The sequence below is a fragment of the Seriola aureovittata genome, chromosome 7 (genome assembly GCF_021018895.1).
Source record: "Seriola aureovittata isolate HTS-2021-v1 ecotype China chromosome 7, ASM2101889v1, whole genome shotgun sequence".
Classification (NCBI taxonomy): Eukaryota; Metazoa; Chordata; class Actinopteri; order Carangiformes; family Carangidae; genus Seriola; species Seriola aureovittata.
Genome location: NC_079370.1, coordinates 3,085,685 through 3,109,119, shown reverse-complemented (window position 1 = coordinate 3,109,119; position 23,435 = coordinate 3,085,685). Strand labels below are relative to the sequence as shown.

The 23,435-nt window shown below is 44.0% G+C and overlaps 1 protein-coding gene across 3 annotated transcripts in view; it reads right to left on the bottom strand.

Moving 5' to 3' along the window:
- The window catches only part of scap (SREBF chaperone), a 36,475-nt gene that overhangs the window by 6,738 nt on the left and 6,302 nt on the right, over positions 1-23,435 (bottom strand). For all 3 annotated transcript variants that reach the window (XM_056381303.1, XM_056381302.1, XM_056381301.1), the window contains exons 2-22: positions 22,926-23,126; positions 17,963-18,083; positions 17,360-17,517; positions 16,281-16,501; positions 14,910-15,015; positions 14,209-14,381; positions 13,279-13,405; positions 10,978-11,090; positions 10,718-10,812; positions 10,295-10,393; positions 9,208-9,420; positions 8,727-9,112; positions 7,295-7,444; positions 3,599-3,800; positions 3,216-3,331; positions 2,122-2,674; positions 1,825-1,910; positions 1,344-1,426; positions 961-1,127; positions 668-748; positions 352-558 (exon numbers count right to left, since the gene is read on the bottom strand). In XM_056381303.1, coding sequence (XP_056237278.1) covers positions 352-558; positions 668-748; positions 961-1,127; positions 1,344-1,426; positions 1,825-1,910; positions 2,122-2,674; positions 3,216-3,331; positions 3,599-3,800; positions 7,295-7,444; positions 8,727-9,112; positions 9,208-9,420; positions 10,295-10,393; positions 10,718-10,812; positions 10,978-11,090; positions 13,279-13,405; positions 14,209-14,381; positions 14,910-15,015; positions 16,281-16,501; positions 17,360-17,517; positions 17,963-18,083; positions 22,926-23,047 — 3,579 coding nt within the window. In that variant the 5' untranslated portion in view covers positions 23,048-23,126. The remainder of the gene's footprint in view (positions 1-351; positions 559-667; positions 749-960; positions 1,128-1,343; positions 1,427-1,824; positions 1,911-2,121; positions 2,675-3,215; positions 3,332-3,598; positions 3,801-7,294; positions 7,445-8,726; positions 9,113-9,207; positions 9,421-10,294; positions 10,394-10,717; positions 10,813-10,977; positions 11,091-13,278; positions 13,406-14,208; positions 14,382-14,909; positions 15,016-16,280; positions 16,502-17,359; positions 17,518-17,962; positions 18,084-22,925; positions 23,127-23,435) is intronic.

Genomic DNA, 23,435 nt, shown 5'->3' with positions numbered 1-23,435 from the left:
TTTTCCAGAAGTATACATCTGTGGGCGACTGTTGAACATGTATGTTCAGTGAGAACCAGTAGGTGTCGGGCCTCACATGGGATTATTTGACAATAACAACACTGTAGAATATGACTGGCCTTTAGATAAATAAAGGTTTGCAAGACTATGGCCAGGGTAGGAAATTAACATTCTGCTACCAAAATAGTTTGTACATTTCTCTCTAATCTTTGCTTCATTTTTTACCGTATATTTTAGATATTAGACGTATTAGACGAATGGGCGGGGCATAAAGACAACAGTCTGTGTTAAAAGGTGGGGAATCATATATATAAGGATCAGACATGAGAGCAGACCACACATGTACAGAACCTGCTGTATAGAGTAGAGCTTGATCCCTGTGCTGCGGTCCCAGATACAGATGAGGTCATCCAGTCCTGAGCTGATGACACAAGAGGTGGTGCAGACCAGCGAGGTGACGTCGCCACGGTGACCGTAAACATGGCTGACGCGGCTCCCAGTCAGGACGTCCCACAGGCAGATGGCGCCGTCCTGCCCGCCGCTCGCCAGAACCATCGTCTGAGAGAGAGACAGGAAATCATGACCGCAGGACACTACAGGCTTCACCGAGACAGATGCATTTTATTATACGTGTTACGTGTGTTTGTAGGGAGGGTGTCAGACTGACCTGGTCTATGTAGATGGCTGTGATCCCTCCAGAGTGACCCTGCAGGGTGAAGAGGCAGCACGAGTCCTCCAGACGATAAACCTGACAAACAATCACAGAGACAGGAGCTGTAAGGTTTTATACATATACGTCTTTATCTAGTCATGTTTGATGTTATTAATCAGCTTGTCATATATTTGGAATGTGATTAAACTGTTGTAAATCTAAAGAAACTAAATCTACACGATCAAGGACTCTGATGCTTTTTTCCTTCTCAGGAACTCTGGGTAAAAAACAGGAAACACATCTGTTACCCGGACTGTGTGGTCCTGGCTGCCGGTGACGACCCTCCCGGCGGCCGCTCGCAGCACCGTGATCGGCTTCTGGTGAGCGCACTGTATGGAGCGCGTGAGCTGGAGGCTGATCACATCCTCGCTGCTGTAACAGGGAGACGGAGGCATGCTGCCCCGCCCAGGGGCACCTGCAGGAGGAGGACACGCAGTTTTATCAATAAAGTATCGGGGGAATCTTGAGACCAATTTCTTCTCCTATTTAATCTTTATTTAAGTGGAAATGTAAAAGGGTGTGGTGTGTGAAACGTATAAGACTTTCAGTGTCTGAGAGAGTCTCACTGGTCAAAATAAAAACACTACTTGGCAGTGAAACATCTGTACACAGATGTGATGTTGAGTCTCACCTCTGTACTGCAGCAGACCCAGAGGTTTGTTTATCTCAACAGTGAAGAAATCTAGAGACCCGTTCAGTCGAGCCGCTACGATTCTGAGGAGGAAGAGGAGAAACATGGCGTCTCAGGACCAAGTACACGACAGGTTTCACGGTGCAGCGAGACCGAGCTTATATCCAGAGACCGTCAGTGTAGGGATTCATGTTACGTCTCACTTCAGGTGTACACATTAGCTGTAATTAGGTTTATATTCACTTAGAGGCAACTGGCTGATACCCCAGACAGTTTTAATGTAATCTGCTTGTGATATATGAAGAAAAATTCAATTTAAAAATTGTGATGAAATGTCGACGAACAGCAGCAGTAAAGTCGGAAACTCCAAACCCAGCATTTCAAAAACTGATTCAGATCTCCATCAAACACACAAACAACCCAAGTGTTTTAGTGTGTGTGTGTGTGTGTGTGTGTGTGTGTGTGTGTGTGTGTGTTTAACCTGTTGTTGAGGAAGGCCAGAGCCGTGATCCCCGAGACGCCGTCTTCATTACTGCAACGTAACGACCCCTCCACGGCATCCCACAGCTGAAACCACATTTAGACCCGTTTTAAAGTGGACAGTAATTAATTGTATTCATTTTAGCTAATGACATCACAATGTTAGATCTGTCCCCAGACGCACAGTGAACACAAGACAAAACAAAATATCATCATCATCATCATCCATTTTTTGCTTTGTGTACAAACAAACACTTCAGGCATCCAAATGTAAACTTACAAACATTATTTTACACACCTCCAGTTTACCGCTGCTCCTCCCAGCAGCTATCAGATTTCCTCTCAGCTCCATGGCCCAGACGGAGCTTTCCCAGTCCGCCGTCGCCTGCGTCCCAGCTGAAGAGGCCCTCTCCTGGGTTAAGGGGCCGGCGGCGTCCCCTAAGCTGGGTCTTCTTTGGAGTTTAGCTCCTGAGGGTGGCGAGGAAGAGGCTGAGGAAGGAGAGGGGTAGGCAGAGGGCGAGGGGGGCTCGTGCTCCATGTAGGCGCGCTCCACCAGACCTCCAAAGTCAAACCCTGTCCTGGGTGGCGTGGAGAGGTGCGAAGGCGGCTGACAGGTGAAGTTGGTGTCGATGAGCGGGGTGAGATCGGGCTGGTCGGTGAACAGGGTGGGCCGGGCGGGAGCGGTGCGGCGTCTCAGCGGGTAGCCCTCGTCCTCCGATAGGCCTTCACCGCCGATGGAGCGGTCGCAGCCCTCAGAGCCTAAACCCTCGGGGTCTGCGGCGCCGCTCATGCTATCCCAGCCATCCCGCTGCTCCCAGCAGCCACCGCTGCTGCTGCTGCTCCGCCTCAGCCTGAAACCGAGACACAGTACTCAGTTAGTGTTAGTTACAAGGCTTCATCAAATATTACTTATCATAAGAGTTATAGAGATAAATGGATCTGTCTGATATTATTCATCAATATATGTGAGCTGATGGGGAACAGAAATATCTACTGACGTCACCATCACATGGTTTAACCACAAGAGAGCACAGGTTTATTTATGAAATATAAAATGTTCATATCTTTGTCACAATTCTTTCATAAGAATAAAATAATAATGTAAAGGGATCCTCGTCAAAAATGTTTCTTTATGTTGTGGGTTTCTGTAAACGAGCAAATAGCCTTTTTATCATTATCTGAATTTTCTAAATTAGATAGAAAAAGACACTGGTCTTGGTTGGGTTATCAAAGAGATCGTTATTTTTAATTATTTAGCTCTGAAAACATGAATTGTATAAAATAATAAAATCAGTGGGTGTGGAGCAGACGGCAACGGAAATCACTTTTTGCTTCGGTCAACAACGGAGATTTTAAAAAAAGGTTTGATAAATTATGGACAAACTGTCGCACCCGTGGTTCGGGATGACGGTCAGACAGTCCCCAGTCTGAGCGTCCCAGACACGGATCTGTCCGGCCAGGCAGCAGCTCGCCAGCAGCATCCCGTCGCTGGCCAAACACTCGATGTCCTGCGGGACAGAAAGAACCAAAACTGACTTGATCTGATGAAAACAAAGACATTTTTACAACCTACATGTGATAATTCTTTTGTTTAGTGCCAGCACCCTGTGACTGAACCTTCTGATTGGAAATAACAAAGTCTGAAATGTTCAAATTCTATTCATAGAGGCTTTAAATCAGCCAAAGTCTCCACTGCAGGTTGTTTGATGACGGACAGCTGTCATTCTGACCAGTCTGATCCGGGTGTGCGGTGTGTTATGTGTTTCCATTCTCACCATGCTGTGGCCCCTCAACAGCAGCGGCGAGATCTCGCTGACGGGCGGCGAGTAGCCGTAATCGTCGCAGGGCAGGTCCCCTCGGCGCCGGCGCCCGTGGGCCACACCGTTCTGTCCGTAGTTACGCGGGCAGAGGACGCGGTAGAGACAGAAGAGCAGGAGGACCAGCAGGACGCCCGCCGCCAGGCCCAGAGCTGCCACCCTGACAGGAAGAGGGACAAGCATCACAATGGGCAACATTTATACCATGATGCACATTTACACTGTGTAACTGCCCAGTGCAACCAACCAAGTCCATGACTGTAATACAATGACTTTAATAATAATAATATAATAATAATAAAACGAACACTCGCACTCAGTCTTCACTCTCAGATCTCTACACTCAACATTCATCACTCATCACTGCTGTGGACAGTATGAGTCTATTGGCTGCATGTGTGTTTGTAAAGATGAATTCACGGTGCTCAGCCTTTTCTGTTTGAGAAAACACAAAGAAAAAGGGGGAAAAAATGACAAGTGACGGCTCTGAGCATCTCAAGGCAGCTCTGCCATCTCTGCTCTCTCCAGAGGAATGTGGCAGAGCTGTGACGATGAAACCTGCCGGAGGTGTGTGACCCCACTCTGCCTGAAATACCAGTCCATAAAAACTGTTCTGAGACAAGCCTGCAAGGACCTGATGTCAGCAGCCTGCCAACGCACATCACACTGTGTCATTCAGAAACAACTTAAGATGGAGAGTTGTGTTTTTGTTCTTATTGTTTTTAACCATTTTCTTTCATTCCTTTTTTGTTGCCTATTTACAGTTCAAAATAGAAAAAGAAAGCAGCAGAGAGGAAGCTGGGAGGTGACACGCTGCATGTCTGGACTTGAGCCATAGCCATTTAACAGGCAATCACACTTATAATTAAGTTTTAGCACGAATAAAGAATTACTTGTTTATTTATGCTCACAAAGCTCAATTATAAACGAATTAGGGTTTGTAAATTAAAGTTAATAAGACTCATAAAAAGCTCATTCATTGGCCTTTTCCAGAGCAAAACAAAATGATTTGATCTTCTAGACGTAATTTAACTTCCGTTGAATGATGTGGAAACAAGTGAATATGAGTTAGTTTTCCAGCAGTTACAGATTCTTCATCTGGAGTCGCGTTAATGTCGCATGTGATGTATGTAAGTCTAATATTCACTCTGTTTTAGCTCTGTCTTGGTCTTCGAGTGTGTTCAGGCCGGTTCAAACTCGACTCCAGAGCCAATCAAAACTGATCTTGGCAGCAGCTGAGCTCCATCAACCCTGTCGAGCCGCATATGGAGCTGCAGCACGAACACACAGTCAGAAATCTGATTCTGAGTCAGTGCCTGGAAATATTGTGTTAACAATGAAAAAAAAAAAAAATTGTTGAAAGCTGTGACTTGGCACAATGTGGAAGGTTGATTTATTTATCGTTATACATTTATGTTACCGAAAAAGGGAACGCACACTGTGTCCCTTCAGTGTTTAAGAGGCTGAAGCGCTCGGCCGTGTGTGTACGTGTTTGTTGCAATATTTACAGAGATTCAGGTTCTGTCTGTTCCCAGTTTAAACAGATGAAACTCACACACAGACTTTTTATGGAAAATCTGACTACAGACTCTTCACAGTGTCACCGAACCTGAACAGATTAGAAGAAGAAAAGGCCAGGAATCAGAAAGTATTTCAAGAAATCAAAACTGTTGCCAGTTAAATGTTTGATCGAATTAAATCAAATAAACGTTGCAGCTTCACTTGATCTGTATTTCAGTCTTTAATTAGACAACTTGCAAGCAACAAGAACACATTCAAACCTGCATCTCACGGTGTTGCAACCTGCTCTGACCCCGTTGTAACAGCATGTTTTCGCCTTTATCACACTGGCCTTCTCTCCGTCTCAGGGTCATCTAAACAAGCCATAAACTCAGCTGCTACTTCCCCCGCTGTGAAGGTCACGACCCTGACCCAGCTTCGGCTGATAACCTTCGTATCTACTGTCCAGAGATGAAACGAAGAACTCAACCTTCCACTTGGCAGTGAGGGGTGACAACACGCCGCCTTACACAACAAGGCGCTGCCAGCTCACTGAAAGCTAAACTCCAGACCCTGAGATTTGGTGTGCAGTGAGGGAAAGTGTGTGGGGTGATAAATGAATTGTAAAATGTTATGTCAGTAGAAAATGACTCTGAACTTTAAAAAAGAAACCTGACAAACAAAGTGTGTGAGACGTGAATTTCCTTTTAAGATAAATATAGTATATAGATCGTTCCTTCTAGTTCACAGGCTTCCAAATCAGACACTGATCATCAATCACTTTAAGAGTGGCGCTAGAAAACACAGTAACGCAACGCTCTTTCCAACATGAAGGTTTTCCAGTTGCACCGCAGCCAGAAATAACTGTTAGAGTGGTGACAGAAAGAGCTGTCACTATAAAGAGGAAAAAAGTCCCTCAACACAGTCTGAGGCAAGTACAGTGAAAGTGAAGTAAAATTAGATTAAATGTTGGACACGTTTACAGAAGCTTGCTGCCCTGCAGCTGGAAAAACTCTGCAGCTGGAAAAACTGGAAAACCGTCAAGAAACATCTCGAACAAACAATATATATTAAGCAACTGGTCTGTTTAACTGTTCTGGTTATGTCCACAGGATAAACCAGCGTCCTCTCTGTTGTTACACCACAGATCAACTGGTGTCTTCGAAGCAACCAGTCCACCAGGCTGGTCCAGTCAGAGAGTCAATATTGCTGAAGGTACAAATAACAAGAGCCCTGCCTTTCTCTTTGTTCTGTCTCTTTGTCTTTATTTTTGCATCAGATAAGAAAACACTCACTCCGGTGACACTTGATACACTGACACTTGCACATGCATCCCTGCGTCAAACATGGAACATCTTTTATTATAAAAGGAAAGGTTCCTATAACACTGTGTTTCTCAACATTGTACCCCGTGAAAGAAAACACAGGTTTCCCCACAGGTTCTGTAGAACTTTCCGTTTCAGTGACGACAACTTGAAAGCAAAGAAAAATAATCATAATTTATCAGAATATGTGTCATTAGTTCCCAGTCAAGAGATGGCCTTCAGTCTGTGCTAGTTACAAACGTGAGAGCGCCACACGACCTTGGACTCTACTCTGCTTTACTGCTCCGGCTGCAGAGGGGACTTCACCGGAGGTTTCAATGTCCACTGGGCAAGTCGTTCAGTGACAGCCTGATGGAAACGCCCAAAGGCCACACAGCTTTAAGTTCTGTGGCCTTTAAAAACAAGGTGCAGTTTCCAAATAAACTTTTTTTTTTTCCCAAACTGATCAATTTATGGCAAAAAAAAAAGCAGGTTATAGAGATTCGTTTTCATTTCAACACTGTTTTAATCAGTGTAAAAACAAAAGCCTGGTTAGAGAGAGTTAAAGGAGATGAACACTTTTATAGACACTGAACAAACGATATAAACTGAAGAACATGAGTTTATATCAGCCATAAAAACTATACTGATAAAAAATAAAAGATATTTTGGTCAATGATCAGATTATTTGCATATTTACAACCATATTCTTTAATTAGGGCTGACTCATTTTAAGAGCTTTAGTACCATGACACCACAGTGTGGTGATGTCTGGTGTGAAGCATTGGGACAGTAGAGCAATGTGTGCGAATGGTGTGTGCTGTATGTGCGTGTGTGTTGGAGTACTGACTTGTACAGGGTGAGGTCAGTCTGTAGATCTGCAGACACTTTGGGAATGGATGGCGGAGGATGTCTCGTGTCCTGAGGGTGGCGCGTCTCGACGGCCTCCTGGGGGCTCAGGTGAACGGTGACGGGAATGACGGGCAGGATGCTGATGTACCTGGGAAATGGACAAACAGCAACAGAGAGACTGTCACAAAACCTGAAAACATGTTTCTGGCTTTTGACATCATTAAAACCAGAATCAGAATTCATTGATTATGCCCCATCTTAGGGAAGTTAGTTGGGTCATTAGATAGAAACGATCACATCAGTGACTTCTGTTACTGCGCGGCCTCATCTTTGCTGCTGAGCAACAAAATCTACTCGAGTTTGAATATTTCACATCGTAAAGCTTCGATGAACAGCTGGAATAACATGACACATAAAACATAAATATATAAACAATGTGGAATAAGCTGATTTTTCCAACCTTAGCAGCAGTCATGTAAATGAAACCATGTGTTAATCCCTTTTTTTTCTTTTGGATAAAATTGGATTTTAAGGGATTTAAAAAAGGAGGAAATCATCTTGTAAATGAGCTTATGCTCATTGATGTTATCTTGACCCAGTTATCACATCCACTCAGTCATTTGTCAGTTATTTGTCGATCTAAATAGACTCATTTGTTTTTGGGTAAAAAAAACAACTTTTTAAATCTTAAATTAAAAAAGTTCAAAACACTGTGAGTGGTTGTGATGGCCGCAGCAGCAGCAGCCACACATGTAACGGTGGTAACGCTTTTCATTTGTTTATTTACTTTAAGACTCTTTCTTTCTCAGCATGACACTCAAAGTGTCCATATACAAACAGATAAATAACTGCACAGGATTTTGGTTGGATATAACGTACAGTTTTATTAGCAATATCTGACAGTATAGTTATGTATTTGAAGTGTATGCATTTAGTTAACTCTCCTGGGGTTTGCTGCTGGAGTCCTAACTCCGTCAGACCTGCTTAAATGGGGCTGATTACTAATTGGACTTCACCATGTTCCTCCAGCACCGTGGGACGGGCCAGTGTCTTTTAGTTTGATTTTTTTTTTTTTTCATTAATACTTTGACAATTCTGTTTGAGTTTATTTGTTTCAGTACAGTTAATATGGTGTAGCACTATGCTGGCATGCTTTCTGGTTATTGTAGTTTGCATGGTTGTGTCTTAGTCTATCCCCCTGTGTGTGTCTGAATGGCCTGATCAGACACTATATACGTCTCCCCTGTGTTTACAGTCTTGAGTACTGCGTCAACCTTTTTTAATGGGCCCAGAATTATAGTTTTGAAGTATTTTTTAATTCCTTTTTGCTTTTTGTAAATAAAAAATGGACATTATTTTTCCCAAGACCTGCGTCTCTCTGCTCGGTCCCTGACACTGATCAACACAGACAAGTCTCCTGCACCTCTCACCTCTTGGCTAAAGTGATGTTGTAGTAGCTGAAGAGTGACGGCCAGTGCCTGAAGGACAGTCTCCTCCAACCCTCCTCGTCCTCCGCCCCCCAGGCGATCTGAGGCACCGCAGGCGGGGGCTGGGGGAGGGGCCCCGCCCTGGCCGAGCCATGGTGGCCCTGTGATTGGTTCTCGGGTAAGGGAGTCGGATCCGGCGCGGGGTGGATACTGAGGGTGCTGGTGGGATCTCCTCCACGGAAGACGGGGGCCACACCCAGGTGAGGAGGCAGGCCGCCCCCTCCCGGATCTCCCAGAGGGCTTTGCTCAGATACCTGCGCGGCCAGGTAGGTGCGGATCCCGGCTGGGTCGGTGTAGACGAGAATGCCGATCCAGATCACCGTGCCAACCTGGAAAGCAGAAAAAATGAATGTTAACGATCGGTTGGTGACACAACGAGTCCAGACACGCAAAGCGCCGCAGAAAGGAAAAACAAATCTCTCACCATGATGATCCGCTGAGCCAGGCGAGTGCGGGCCAGGAAGTACACCACGCGCAGCCTCTTGGGGAGCCTCAGGTTCCTGAAGGCCGGGGTCTGCAGGGTGATCGTGTGGGGGGAGGGTCGCGGTGGAGGGGGCACCTCGCGTGTACGCAGCGGGCCCGGCTTGGGCGGAGGCAGCCCCGCTTCGGCCGGCAGGCGGCGGTTCAAGTCAGCCAGCTGCAGGAGAATGATGTTGTTTTAGACATTTGTTCACGTGAAATGGTTTTTAAACACATTTTTTTCTACTCAAAGTCGTGAAGATCTGAGGCCAAACAGTGGGAGGAGTTTGATTCCTGCCAGAAACATCATCAGCTGATTCATCCTTCTTCTCTGCTGCCAAGTGTGAAACTCATTCATCTGGTTCAAGCTTCTCCAAAGTACCTGCTACGTTCCAGTGTTTTATATCACTAAACATGGCATATACATTGATTTTGGGACCATTAGTTGGAATAAAACAAGCAATTTAATCTTGTAAACAATTAGAAAAATGGTAATGGTACAGCCATTAATTACATATTTTACATAAACCACATTTCCGTCAAAGTATTAAGGGTTTAAGAGTACTTTACACTGTGTTTTGCTGTGTATGGAAATGTATGGGTTTATGGTGTTAATGCTGATTTAGCCAGACACTGAGCTAAACACCAGTGAAAGGTTTCAGTATGTGTGTGACAGGAAAAGAAGACCAACAGTAGAACATTAAGGGGTTTTAAATGAGAAGTGCACATGTGGGAAACCGGTAATCTGAAAACTATGTGGTGAATGTATGTGGGCCTGTGACCGCCACCTGACCCCCTTTTTACATCCTGCATCGGCTCATGAGGAAGGTTGTGTGTGTGTGTGTGTGTGTGTGTGTGTGTGTGTGTGTGTGTGTGTGTGTGTGTGTGTGTGTGTGTCAGACCCACATCCATGTTTTCTTTGTGTTAAGGTTTCAGATTTTTGTCTTTGATTATCACACTGATTCCCTCAAGAATTATAAGCCAGATGTGTGTGTGTGTGTGTGTGTGCGCGTGTGTGTGTGTGTGTGGCGTGTGTGTGTGTGAGTTCGTACCTCCATGCGGCGGATGTCTATAGATAGTACTGTGGTGAAGAAGAACATCTGCAGGAAGAAGTCAGACACCAGCCCCACGACAGCGAACAAACAGAACTCCTGAAAAAACACAGGGACCAACAGAGACATCAGACCACTGCACAGGCTAATGAGCTAATCACGTGTTAGCATAGTGGTGTGATGAAGAGCTAGCTAGCTTCACACAGTAGCTTGCTGCTAACAGTTCTGAGTTAGCTCTAATATTTTGTCACGTTCTACAAGTAGGACTCACAAAACCTGGTGGGAACAGAAATGTGTCTTCTCATGTTCTCATAGTTCCCCCTATTGTTTTCATACCACATGTTGGTATTTATTTTCTGTCCCACTGTTATTTCCTATTCATTGTTTCTGCTGATTGAACGATTCAAAACGTGTTTCCGTTACCTGGATAGCTGGCACCAGAGTGAAATATCCGATGAGGATGATGCACAGTTCAGTGGCCATGTTCTTCATGATAGACCAGCTCTCATTACTGAGGCCTGCAGAGAGACAGAGCAACGTTTAAAAACAAAGACCAGATAATTAATATGCCAGTTTATGAAGTAACGCCTTCAGAAAAGAACAGCAATAAGTATTTGGTGGTTACTAAAAAATCATATGAGTCAGAAACTAATGGCTGGTCAACACACACACTCTGTCCTCACCCTGAGCAATGCGGAGTTTGACCTCGAGGTCAACAGGTGTGGAGACCACGGACTTTGTGAGGACCAGGACGTTCTCCAGGCCGATCACCACCACCAGGTAAGGAAAAATCTCCCTGCAGAGAGGAAACAGCAGAACAGTTACAAACTGGGGAAAAAAAAGAAGTAAGTTTCACTTTATCAACGTTACAAGGAACAACAAGCAAGGAGGGCAAAGGTGGAAGCTGAGTTCGGTGGAAAGATTTTTCCTCCCTGAGGTGGTTGTGGTTTTAATCCCCCTGTTTTACAAGAGAGAGAAATAATAATGTTGTTAAAGAGCTCAATGAAGAATTTAGATTTTATGATTCAACATTGTACCCGAATGAATAAACTTTTAAAACACTGAACTTGATCTAAACACTTTTAATTAATCATAGATATTTCAACCTTCATAATTCTCTTCAAATACTAATTCTGAAAATCATTATATTGTAAAACTCCATGTTTGATTTACATAAGGAAATGGTGTTTCAGATGCTGCATTTCTGAATCTGGAGATAACTGTTGATACTCAGGCACAGTTTTAGTTTTTGAAATAAAAGTCTTTAAGAAAGTGAATATTAATTTTCTGGACTTGTACTTGTGTGAAATCAATTTCTTTTCAAAACTGTGTGTCACCCACAACGACGCAATCCTCCAGAAGCTGTGCTGCTTTTGAATGAACTGTGTGACCATCAATGTTAACTGACAGTAAAGTCGAGTGAATCATGTCATTTATTGGTCACAGTGACAGTGAATGTGAGCTTTTTATTTTCCTATGTTCAGAATTCTTTATCAATATTTGGTAATTGTCTGCCGGGGATATCTGTGTGATGGAGAGTAGAGAGAGATTAGTGTGAGCGTAGAGATAAGCTTGTGCTATAGAAGTAAGTGTATAACTGGGTCACAGAGGAGTCAACAGCTCTGCACGTTACATCAGAGGCACTCAGTAACACAGTTACCTATCACATACACACGCACGTGCACACACACACGCACACACACACACCCACACACACACACACACACTACCACTATCTCAGCAGCCTGGATGTGAAGTTTGCATAGCTTGGTTGTGTCAGCCTTGATGTGTGTTTATGCAAACACACACGGTACACGCACCGCCCACAGCGGACTTGCATGGATCGTGGTCAGTGGTTGGACAACAGTGTGCCGTTATCACGCCACGATGTCTGCTTTCTAATATTCCTGAAATCATTGGACGACCATAAAATGTCAACATGGCTATATGCCCGCCCCCTCACGGGGCCCCACCCACTTCCATGCCCCCCCATCCCTTTTTTTTCATCCACACCAACCCACTGACTTTTTGCCAAGTTGCTGTAAACATTAACGCAAATCCATTTAAGTCAATGCAGGAAATGGGAAATCAATAAGCTGGTGTGTATGTGTGTGTGTTGTGTGTGTGTGTGTGTGTGTGTGTGTGTGTGTGTTAGTGTAGGTAGACCTGTTCTGGGCTTTCTGTGAATAAGATAAGAGATGATGATGAAACAGTAACGGCCGGTTGGGGCAGTAAATATTAACAGGATACATTTGAATGTCAGAGGACATGATGAGGACGATCTAACAGCACATAAAGAAATTCTTTCAACTCTGAACCAGAAGCTAAATTCATTTCATTTTCTGTGACTTATGAGACTGAATTGTTCTGGTTTCTACTGAAGAACAGTTCATGTGCGACACAAGTTGTAAGATACATGTTGACAACCAGACAAAGAGTCTACAGCCGTGCTAGCAACACAGAGGTGGTCGAACTGAATCCTCAGCATGCTAACATGCTCGCAATGACAATGTATCTTGTTCACCATTTAACTTTACTTTAGCATGTTAGCATTCATATATTTACAAACTAGCACTAAACTCAAAGTACAGCTGGGCTTGATGGAAATGTCATTAGCTGTGTATTTGATCATAAACCAAATTAAGATTTTAACTTGATGCTAAATGAAAAGCATCATGAGTATCTGTACCAAACTTCCTGGAAATGCGTTCAATAATTGTCTGATCGTCTCACTAAAACCAAAAAATGTGGCACTATAGGAAAAGTCAGAGGATCACTAAAGTCAGAGGGATTCATCCTCTTGGAAACATGAACGTCTGTACAAAATTTCATACCGATCCATCCAGTGATTGCTGAGATATTTTCGTCTCCACATTCTTTTGCTTCCAGTTTAAAGCTACAAACCAATTTTTTCTTGCTCGCAATATCTCTCAGATAATCTTCCAAAACATTAGTATGTGGGGAAAAAGAGAGGGCACTCCTACCCTCCATTGAGTGTGGGTGTCAGTCCAAACAGTGTGCACAGCCCCACAGACATGAGCAGAGAGCTGAGGACCGTGACCACAGCAGCCAGAGCCAGACCCCACTTAGACTTCACCATGTCAATCTTACCTGCAGGGAGCAAAGGAGCCACGTTAAGGGCAGGACACTGTAACTACACACACAACCGTTACATTAACTATTGTAAGTATTTAACACGAGGACAGACGTTCTCCTTTTTAAAGAGACTAATTCACCATTAAATACACAAAAATATTTTAAGACTTAATTAACCTTCAGAAATCTTCCATTGGCCAAAAAGCATAAGAGGGTTTTGCATTCAAATACTAATTCTGAAATCCCTGATATAGCTATACAATGTTCTTTGCAACTGATTAACATAAAGGGAGTGTAATTTAAAGCTAGACAAGCAAAAATATTCTAGAAAATAAAAAAACTTGTAAGTAAATGTGTTAAAAATCGAAATAAATGGAAGTAAAATGACAAAAAAATGCAGCTACAACAGAACTTTTGGTTATTTTTTTCAAATTACAGTTGAAAAAAGTTGAAAAAAATGTGCTGAACAAGGTCCCATATGTGAATCGACTAATCGGCTTGAGTGTAAATATTAATTTTGTGTACTTCTCGTGTGTGTGTGTTTGTTGCCTGAACTAATGTTTGTACTGGCAAGTTGCTGAGGTGTTAGCCGGGTGCATTCTTGCAGCGGTGTACAATGTTCCTGTGTGAGGATTATCCCTGCACCAGACAGGAACAACCTTGGCACACAAACGCACGTGCACATACAAAGGTTGCAGCATGCATGAGTCTGGATCTTTGGCACCTTTCAAAGATTGAGCGATTGTGCAAACAAGGAAAAAAAAATAGTCATGGTGGAAGAAGATACACAGAGCAGAGAGACAGGGAGTTGGACTGACGTGTTGAGAAGTAGATGTAGGCAAAAAGGATGATGTATGTGGTGACGAGCGGGATAAGCTCAGCGATGCCGATCTCCTCCTTGAAGTGGACGTGAACCATGTGGTCGTCTCTCAGGCTGCAGTTGGCCGACGGGTGGAGCTGCTTCAGGCGCGCCCGCAGGCTGCTCAGGAACCTGGACACACACAGACATCAAGATCATCAGCGGCGGTGGCGGCGGCACTGCAGATCCAGCCCACTGATTGATTTTGTCAGACCAAATACCCTTTAAATTTGTACCTGTCAAAAACTTCTGGTAAAAGAAGAGAAGCTCAGTCAAGCAACCCAGCACTTAACCTCATAGTTCATAGTCTATAATGCAGTGAGAAGAGACTAAAGTAAAGCTTGTTAAACTAAGCCTTGGAATCTATATGCTACACAAGTCACAGTGAGCACACAGCCATAATGAACGCAGCCTGCAGCTTCAGAGGAAAACAAACCAGTTAGGGACATGTAAAGAAAAATGTCCCTGAAAGAAATGTAATTACAAACAAAGGGCATTTATCAAAGCCGACGTTACGTTAAGTCAGTCTTCTTTACACTGCGACATAAAAAGGGAAAAACACTGACAAGAAAAGACAAAAGAAATGCGACTCTTTCATTCTCTATCTATTCAATTTCAATTGAACCTGCACCAACACGCTACACTGCACATGTAACTCACCTCGCATCGTAACTGGACAACACCACAGTGATCGTGTACGTCACCACCCTCTTCCTGTTGTAATGACTGACGCCTGTGTACTTCCCAGGGACGCCAAACAGCAGGTCTGAAACACACACACACACACACACACACACACAATATTAATAATTCTCAAAATACACACACATACTGCAACACATTAGCGCAAATAACATCCATTAGTCACTTGTCAAACACTGGCATTTCTACTACAGTGTATTACTTGTGTAAAACCTGATTAACACAAAACCAGCACTGTTATTTTAGAAAGCTTGAGATCTCTGTGCCGATATCAGATCATCCGCAGAAACGCTAAACTAACAACTCAATTTCACATCTTCCCTTTTTAATCTTACACTCACACTGGGTGCCCTGTGGAGGCTGGGGGCTGCTGGGATATACTTCACAACTTTCCCATGGCAGTGTGACTGGCCGTCCCTCAGCTCAGTGTGAACAACGGTATCAGTCTGACTGTATCTGGCAGCCGAGCTGTTCCTGACTCCAGCTCCAGAATAAGTTTCCCACCTCTCTATCACTGGAGCTGGAGGTTGAGGCAGAACGCTGAGCTGGCTTTGAGCAGCCAGGGGACGCTGATGTGGTTCACTATGTCAGTGGGTAAAGTTTTCAGGGAATTTAATAAGTTCCCAAGGAAATGAAACTGCATGTTCTCCGTCAACATAAAAGCCTCTTAGTTTGCTGATACCACTAATCTTCCACTCACTAACTCCCTACAATTACTCCTGCTGAATGATGGCAGGCTCCTTCCAACGAGGCAGTCGAGAATAAAAGGACTAAACTCCACTTCTGACATTTCTGAGACTTGCTGCCTCCACCAGACGATAAAACGCCTACAGTTCAGGCTGGATTTGGTGGGTAATCTCACGGCACGGGACAAGGAGCAAGCTAAACCAGAGGAGTCAGAATTTCTAAAAATGTAAAAACGGTGCCACGAGTAAGTCTTAAAACCTTCAGGAACAGTCTGACAACAACACACGTATTGTACTAGTGGATGATGTTCACCAGCGCTAAGTCAGGAGTTCAAATAGGTTCATCATCTGTTAGAAATACTGTACATAAATTCAGCCTTAAAACATTGAGCCTTTCAGAACAGATTCACACAGAAAAACATCAGGAGGATTTAGAAAAAGTGAAAGATTCAAATTTTTAATGGAAGCACAAAAACGTCAACTTTACTTTTCTTGACTTTAGAATTAAAAGTGCTCTGTTTTTGTTCGTCTCTAAGAACTTTAAAAGTCACAAAACTTAAGTCATATCTTCTCCCTTCGACTAAATATCCCAGAATGCTTTATTTTGTCCGTGAGCGTGTCAGTAGTCCTCATCTCTACCTACCTCGCAGTGTGGCCGAGGTGTGCAGGCCTTTGGGTTCGTGCTTCTGGATGGTCTTGAGGAGGTCGGAGTCCGAGTCGAACAGCTCCCGCTGGTTCTGCCAGTAGTTGCCGGGAGAGACGAGCAGGCAGCCGTGCTCTGGAAGCACAGACTGCATCCGCCGTAACCCTGGAAACAGGTCTGTCACCTGGAGACATAACGTCTCCAGACTGCGAACCCCGGAGCTGACAGAGGAGAGACGAGGAGAAGACAGAGGAGAGGAGGTGACAGGAAGGAGGAGTTGTTATTAACAAAGCTCACAGACACCAAGCAAGACAGAACATTAATCTATTAATTATCTTAAATTTTAATGTTTAATTTAATGATAATTACACAAGGGAAGTCCCGTGCTATTAATCTGACTCTTGGGGGAAAAAGTTTTAGCGGCTCTCTGCAGCTTTCCAGCAAAAAAACAAAGTGTCCCACACATGAGGCTCATATCAGCGCTCAGGACAGAGCAGCTGTCAAACAGAGCGTCGCTGCACAGCACGTGCCCCACAGAGTCACACACCTCACGGTTTACAACTGATCGATGTTTGCTGGAAGTCCAGCTTTCTTCTTCATAACTCAAGGTCATGGATGTTTTTTTCCTTTTTTTTCCACACACATGAAAAAGGGAAAATAGTTTTGGGTTCATGGGTTCACTCTGAACTGGTGGAGGACAGACACCACTGAGATAAAGTTCAATACTGAGTTTGTCTTCACTACCACTAAGGATAATTATTCAAATAACAAATTAATTCACAAAAGTTTTGATAAGTGATTGTTTCAAGAAAGAAAAAAAGGATGTGAGGATCTGCAGCTTTTCTCTTCTGTATATTTATTAAAACGTGACTATGACCATGACCATGTTACTCTGTCTCGAGTTCATAAAGCAGAATTATGAACGTCTGGATTTTCATCTGCAGTGGTGGAAAGTAACTTTTACTGAGGTACTTTACTGTGTTTCACTCCAAATTCAAAGGTACTTGTACCTTTGAATTTCCACTTCATGATACTTTGTATCTACTCCGTTAACTTAACTTTTCAAATTTGAAGTTTACCTGTCAGCGTGGACGTGGTTACGGATCTCCTCCAGCAGGCTAAAGACTCGACCCAGTGGCGACCGAAACACGTCCACTGGCACCAGGCTGCTGTCCCACGGAGACACGGCTGCCTTCACCAACACCTGCTGGATGTAGGCGACCGGAGGACCCCGATACTACAGCACACACACGCACACGCACACGCACACGCACGCACACACACACACACACACACACACACACACACACACACACACACACACACACACACACACACACACACACACACACACACACACACACAGGTGACACGTTGAGACACAACATAAGACTGTTTTAGTCTACTGAACCTGCCACTGTGACATGAGCCATTGCTTCATCTTTACAGTTAGACTTGTCTGCATATGCCTGCATCCAAGAACCAGTTTTCGACTCTCAGCGTGACGACACTTCGTCTTTACAGACGTTTCCTCAGGGTTCAGATTCAGGTTTGAGATTGAGGGATCAGGATTCAGGGTTAAGGAATGAATACAGTTAAAGGAATAGGGACAAAAGTGATGTTTAGATATTAAAAATGATGGGATGTATATAAACGTGTGCGTGCGTTTTCTCTTCTCCTACCCAGTCGGGCCGTTCTCCGAGGTCTCCCTGAGGCTCATGGGAAGGGACGCTGTAGTCTCGCACCCCTGTGGTGAACTCCACAGGACCCGTCCCAGGCAGGGGAAGCCTCAATAACGGATAGCTGAGGGAGAGAGAGAGTGAGAGAGAGTGGGGGGGGGGGGATCACAGGGTAAACAGTTATGAAACACATAAGTGACTGAACGAGTGACTGAACGAGTCAACGTGTGCAGATTTGGTCTGTTCGACGTGTTTTCAACAACATTTCAGAGAGATTCAGTTCAACCGGTATTTAAGCAACAACATCTGACAGTGTTCAGCCAACAATGCACATCCATGCACTATTATATTTGCTACTAAGACTACAATCAATGATTATTTCTACTAGAAAATGAACGCATCACAACTGATTGCCTGACTTGATCGTCATACTTTTCTCAGTATGAAAAGCAGCCAAGAAGCATCATGATATGAAACTACAAATAAAATCTTCTAAAATCTGAAGATAAAAGTTGCAAAATAATCAAAATGATTGAAGTATTTTCCTAACTTACTCATTAATCACTATAAGACATTATCAGTGACATATAAGCACTAATGCATGTATTCAAACACAGAGACGGAGAGATATAAAGAGCAGAGTGCTTGAGGATGAAGTCACGTTAGAGGTGAGTGCCTCGGTTTTGAAGGGGTTGCTCTCGAGTGATGTGTACGTGTGTGTGTGCTCGCTATACAACACCTCTGAGAACATGAACATGACACCGCAGCCTCCGGCGTTTCTTGCCACATTCAGTGCTACCTGGAGAGACCCGCTCCCTCTTTCTCCAGGAAACGGGTGGGTCCTTCTGAAAAGAGTTCACTACTTGTTTCCCCACAATCTACTTACTTCCTCACGCTGTGTGTGTGTGTGTGTGTTTGTGTGTGTGTGTGTGTGTGTGTGTGTGTGTGTGTGTGTGTGTGTGTGTGTGTGTGTGTGTGTAGTGGCAGCGAGTTCATTTGGTGTTCTTCTGATGGAGGAAGGAGCATGTTACTGGGTGCTTTCTCTCTGCTTACTGATCATGTGTAACCACATCACAGGTTTAACAAAAACACAGTTAATTCCAGTCCTAAAAAACCAGCTGTGGGAGAGAAACCCTTTTACCACTCAAGCATTACTAAGCCCACATGTCAGACTGACAGTATCTAAGTGTGACATCGTATCGGCCTTTACAGTCGGCGGTCGAGTCGGGACGCAGCGCCTCAAGAAAAGCTGGCCACAGGACTGTTGTCAAGACCAAGACAAAGTTACCAGTTCACTGACTGAATCTGAGGCTGTGTTCAGAACAACCTGAGCCCTGCATGAAGAAAAAACAAAAAAAAGGCCTCTTCATTCATTTGAACGGAGCCGGTCCGATGGCGCGGCAGCGGCGACGACGCAGGGAGCTCTGGGAAACAACGAACGGTCATCCACCGCAAAAGTTGAACCACGTACAACTAACTTTTTACTGCAACGCAACATGACGTCATCTGGCAAGGTGCTGTGTTGTCCAATCAAACACAGGGAAGTGCACATTCATGGAAGATGACTGTAACGTCAATGTCATGTTTGTACTGTTCACCTCACATTTCATCACGACCAAAGATAAAACAACACGTGTTTTATGTCTTTTTATGTATTTTATCATTATTGTAAAGCATTTTGGTCAACAGTGTTGACTAACTACAGCAACCTCCTGGGTCACATTGTTTTTCTCAGCGGTACCTTAAATTACACGCCCGCCAGCGATGTGTTGATGGAGGGGGCGCACACAGGCCTGTTTGCAGTCTGATTCCTCGATAAAAGAGTCCCAATCCAGTCATATCTGAGGTCTGAGAAAATTCAGGTCCTCTCCAAAGACCAAGCAACCAAATATAATAGTGTAACACTGAAGACCAGCACGTCAAAAGGAGGAAGGCTGCAGCTGAGCAATACCTGTTATAAAGGAGATGTGCATATGACTGAAGTTGACTCGATGCAGGATTGAGACATTCCTATCAAACAGCTTTTACTCTGGTCGCCTCTGTAATGCAAAGACTCCAGTCTGCAGAGTTGTTCCATACACTTCACTCAAACCACTTCTCTCCTTCTGACCACACGCACTCCCTGTCATTTTCTAGCCCATAATTATCTGCTTTCTTCTCTCTCTCTCTCTCTTTCCACAAGCCGTTTAAATCACATTTATTGTTAAATCAATTTCCATCTCCGACAGACACACCAAAACCGACCGAAACTGGTCAATGCCCCTCCCTTGTCCAATCATGAAGCCGACATGCATTGACCCATTCAGCTCGACCGCTGACTCACATTGCTGTGTCGCTCCGAAAGGAGAATCAGACGCTCGGCAACCAGGTTGTGAGCTGCTCGTTGTTGGCAAAACAGTGACGGAGATATTGGAGACTTTTGTGTCTTTTAGCTTGACAGATGTTACAGTTCTGTTTACCGCCTGTTCGCTCCTGTGTCACTCCTTTAAAGCAAAAATCTGTAGCAGTAGTAAATAATTAAAACTGGAAATTGCAAGTCTTCAGCAAATTAGGTTTTTCTTAATGAAAAAACTGAAATATATCTATTGGTTGTTGTTTTCCTGTTTACCTGCCATGAAATACGTTTTCTATGCCACAGGGAAACATTTACATTTAATTACCTGAACTGCTGAGTACAATGGGCCTCATTCACCAATATCTTCTTAAGTATTTTCTTAAATTCTTTCATAAGTTGTTCTTAAGAAAGTTCTTAAGAAAACTCTACGTCAGATTCATGAACGTGTTCTTAAACCGCAGAATTGTGCGCACCTGTGTTCTTAAGATTGATGAATGCCAATCTCCTCCGCGTGTGCCAGTTGGCCCTAATTAGCATAAGTAAGCTGAAAACCCGAATATGCCTTTAAATAGTGCATGAGACTGAAGGGTCGTGTGCAAACACAGACAGAAGTCACAAAGAGATACCGTCGGGGAAAGTTGAGAAAATGCCAAAACGAAAATCTAAAGACGGAGCACCGGAATCAAAACGCAAAAGGAACTTTAATAGTTCTGAAGTGTCATTTATAAAACCATAATAAATAACAAAATATATTATAAATGACAAAAATATTATTGTAATTTAAATAACATAATATTATATAACCATAGAACCAAAGAAAAAGCAAAAACCACTTATTTTGCTCAATCATGTCAGCATTCAAATCCCAGATAAGAAAACACTGGTGAACGTCAGAATCTTTGTAAAAAGTGCGTAAGTGGGTTTTAAGAAGAAATTTCCAGTGAAGAATGGTCGGTGAATGAGACCCATTGAGTGAACAGAAACATACTGGCACAGCCTTTTGTGTACTGTGCAGAGAGACAGTGGATGAATCCTGGAGGGGAGGCTGCACTTACTGTAGCATGAATATACACAAAATGTGTGTGTGAATTTATGCTAATTACGATGAAATCATTCTCTACGTCCACTTTTTGAAGTTTGAGCTCAGACCCTTGTGATCACAGGACGATACTTCCACATGTATCTGCTGTGTGAGTATTTTGAAAATGGTTTCAAAACTGAGGAGCAGCTGATCAAGTATTTGCTGAGTCACTGGTATCGATCAATAACATTATCAACCTCCATGTGAGGTCGTTTTGTGCTCTTGTATAAATATTACTTATTTCCCCTTTAGAAATTTGCTGGTCATCGTTTGGATAGAAAACTCTTCCCCTCTGTTTTTCTCCCTCTCCCAGTTCCTTCCCTCCCGCTGCCTCCCCCACTCTCCAAGGTCACTGTACCTCCACAAAGGCCTCTTTTGTGCGGAGCCAGCCCCCCTCCTGACAGACAGATGGAGGGACAGGCCTCCCATTCTCACAGGGCCATTTTCTCACAGCCCTCTGCTCTAGTCCTGCCTTAAACATCCCCGTCGTCCAGCTCTTTTCTTTCACTTCGCCCCGGGTGGCGGTCAGTCGTCCATTTGTTTCGGGCACCCCTGCTGGAAGATGCTGCGAGGACAGCACGCAGCAGGTGCATGCGTGTGTTTCAGATTGCTGAGATTGTTTTACAATGCCTTTACTGGCCAACTCTCTGACCCCTGTTCTCTCTTTTGACCAGCGGTTGAGCAAGAGTGGCGATGTGCGTGTGTTAGGCGAGTGTTTGTGCGCTGGTGACGGCGGGGGGGCTGTTATGTGAGTGCAGATGGCCAGTTCGAATGAGCTGAGCCTGACTACACATCTTTCTACTGTCAAATACTGGTTTAAAAAGTGTCTCTAAAGCTGAAGTCACACCAGCTTCAGTAGATTCTAAAGGACAGGTTATGGAAAAGTAAAAGAAGCTAGTTTGAATTAACAGGATGTCCAAAAAGTGACACTTGAAAGGTGAAAAGCCGGTCGTCATAGAGAGAAGCGAGACGTGATACTTTTGTTAAAAATGGGGGATAATGGTGCACATTTTCAGACAGTCTCTCCTGGAGGGCATTCACAGTGTCGCACTTGTTTGTACACAGCAAAAAAGTGCAGCGAAATTGCTGTGTAACAACTGAGCGAGAGGCTGACCTCTGCACAGGTGGCCGATCTCTGCGTGAAAGTGGGTGTGAATGTCAGATTGTCGGGGTTTGGACAGAAATCATCAGACATAGCTCCCCTGTAATCTGATGTCAGAGAAGTGTGGAGGGTTTCTGAAGAGTGAGATGGAGAGCCAGAGACAGGGTAAAAGAAATGTGTAAAAATGTGCTTAGAAACTTGTCAAACTACTCCTGCAGGATAATCCTCTGCTCCGCCATTGAGCCTTATGTAAAGTATGTCAAACACCCCATGTTTGTCCACTACACAGCTAAAAATAATCTAATAGTTTCACCGATCTGTACTGCCATCATTCCGGGTGTTACAGAATTGCTCCCTGTATTCCTACCGACGCAACTTAATCAACTTGAATTTAACCCAAATTTTCAGCAAAGAAACGTTCACACAAAACCGCAGACACATCACCTACCAGCAGGTGAGGATGCTGGCGGAGGTGAAGAGGATGATGGGCACTGGGTAGGAGGCGCACAGCAGCCCGTGGCGGTAGAAGGCCGCCGAGATCTTCTCTCTCAGCTGCTCGCGCAGCGTCATCCTGGTGGGCGGGGTCAACTCCCGGCCATTGGGAAGCACTGGGCGGCGGAGGACAGTGCGCCGGGGGGCATCCAGGGACCTGGAGGAGCGAGACAAACACATCATTTAACCCGACGTCACATAAGTGAAAATATGAAACGTTTGCTTATTTTCCTTCAATATCTTTATCAAGTATTTATCAGTAATTAATTAATCAATCAATAAAACTGGTATCAATTTATCATCAACAGAATTTACTGGACCAGGCATTCACTGCATAAGAACATTTGGTTCAATGGCAAATTCCACCATCGAAGCAACGGCTCAAAAACTAAATTATTAAATCAGACAAAAGATGAAATCCTCACTTTTGAGAAGTTTTGCTTTGTGAAACGAACAGTTCTTTAAT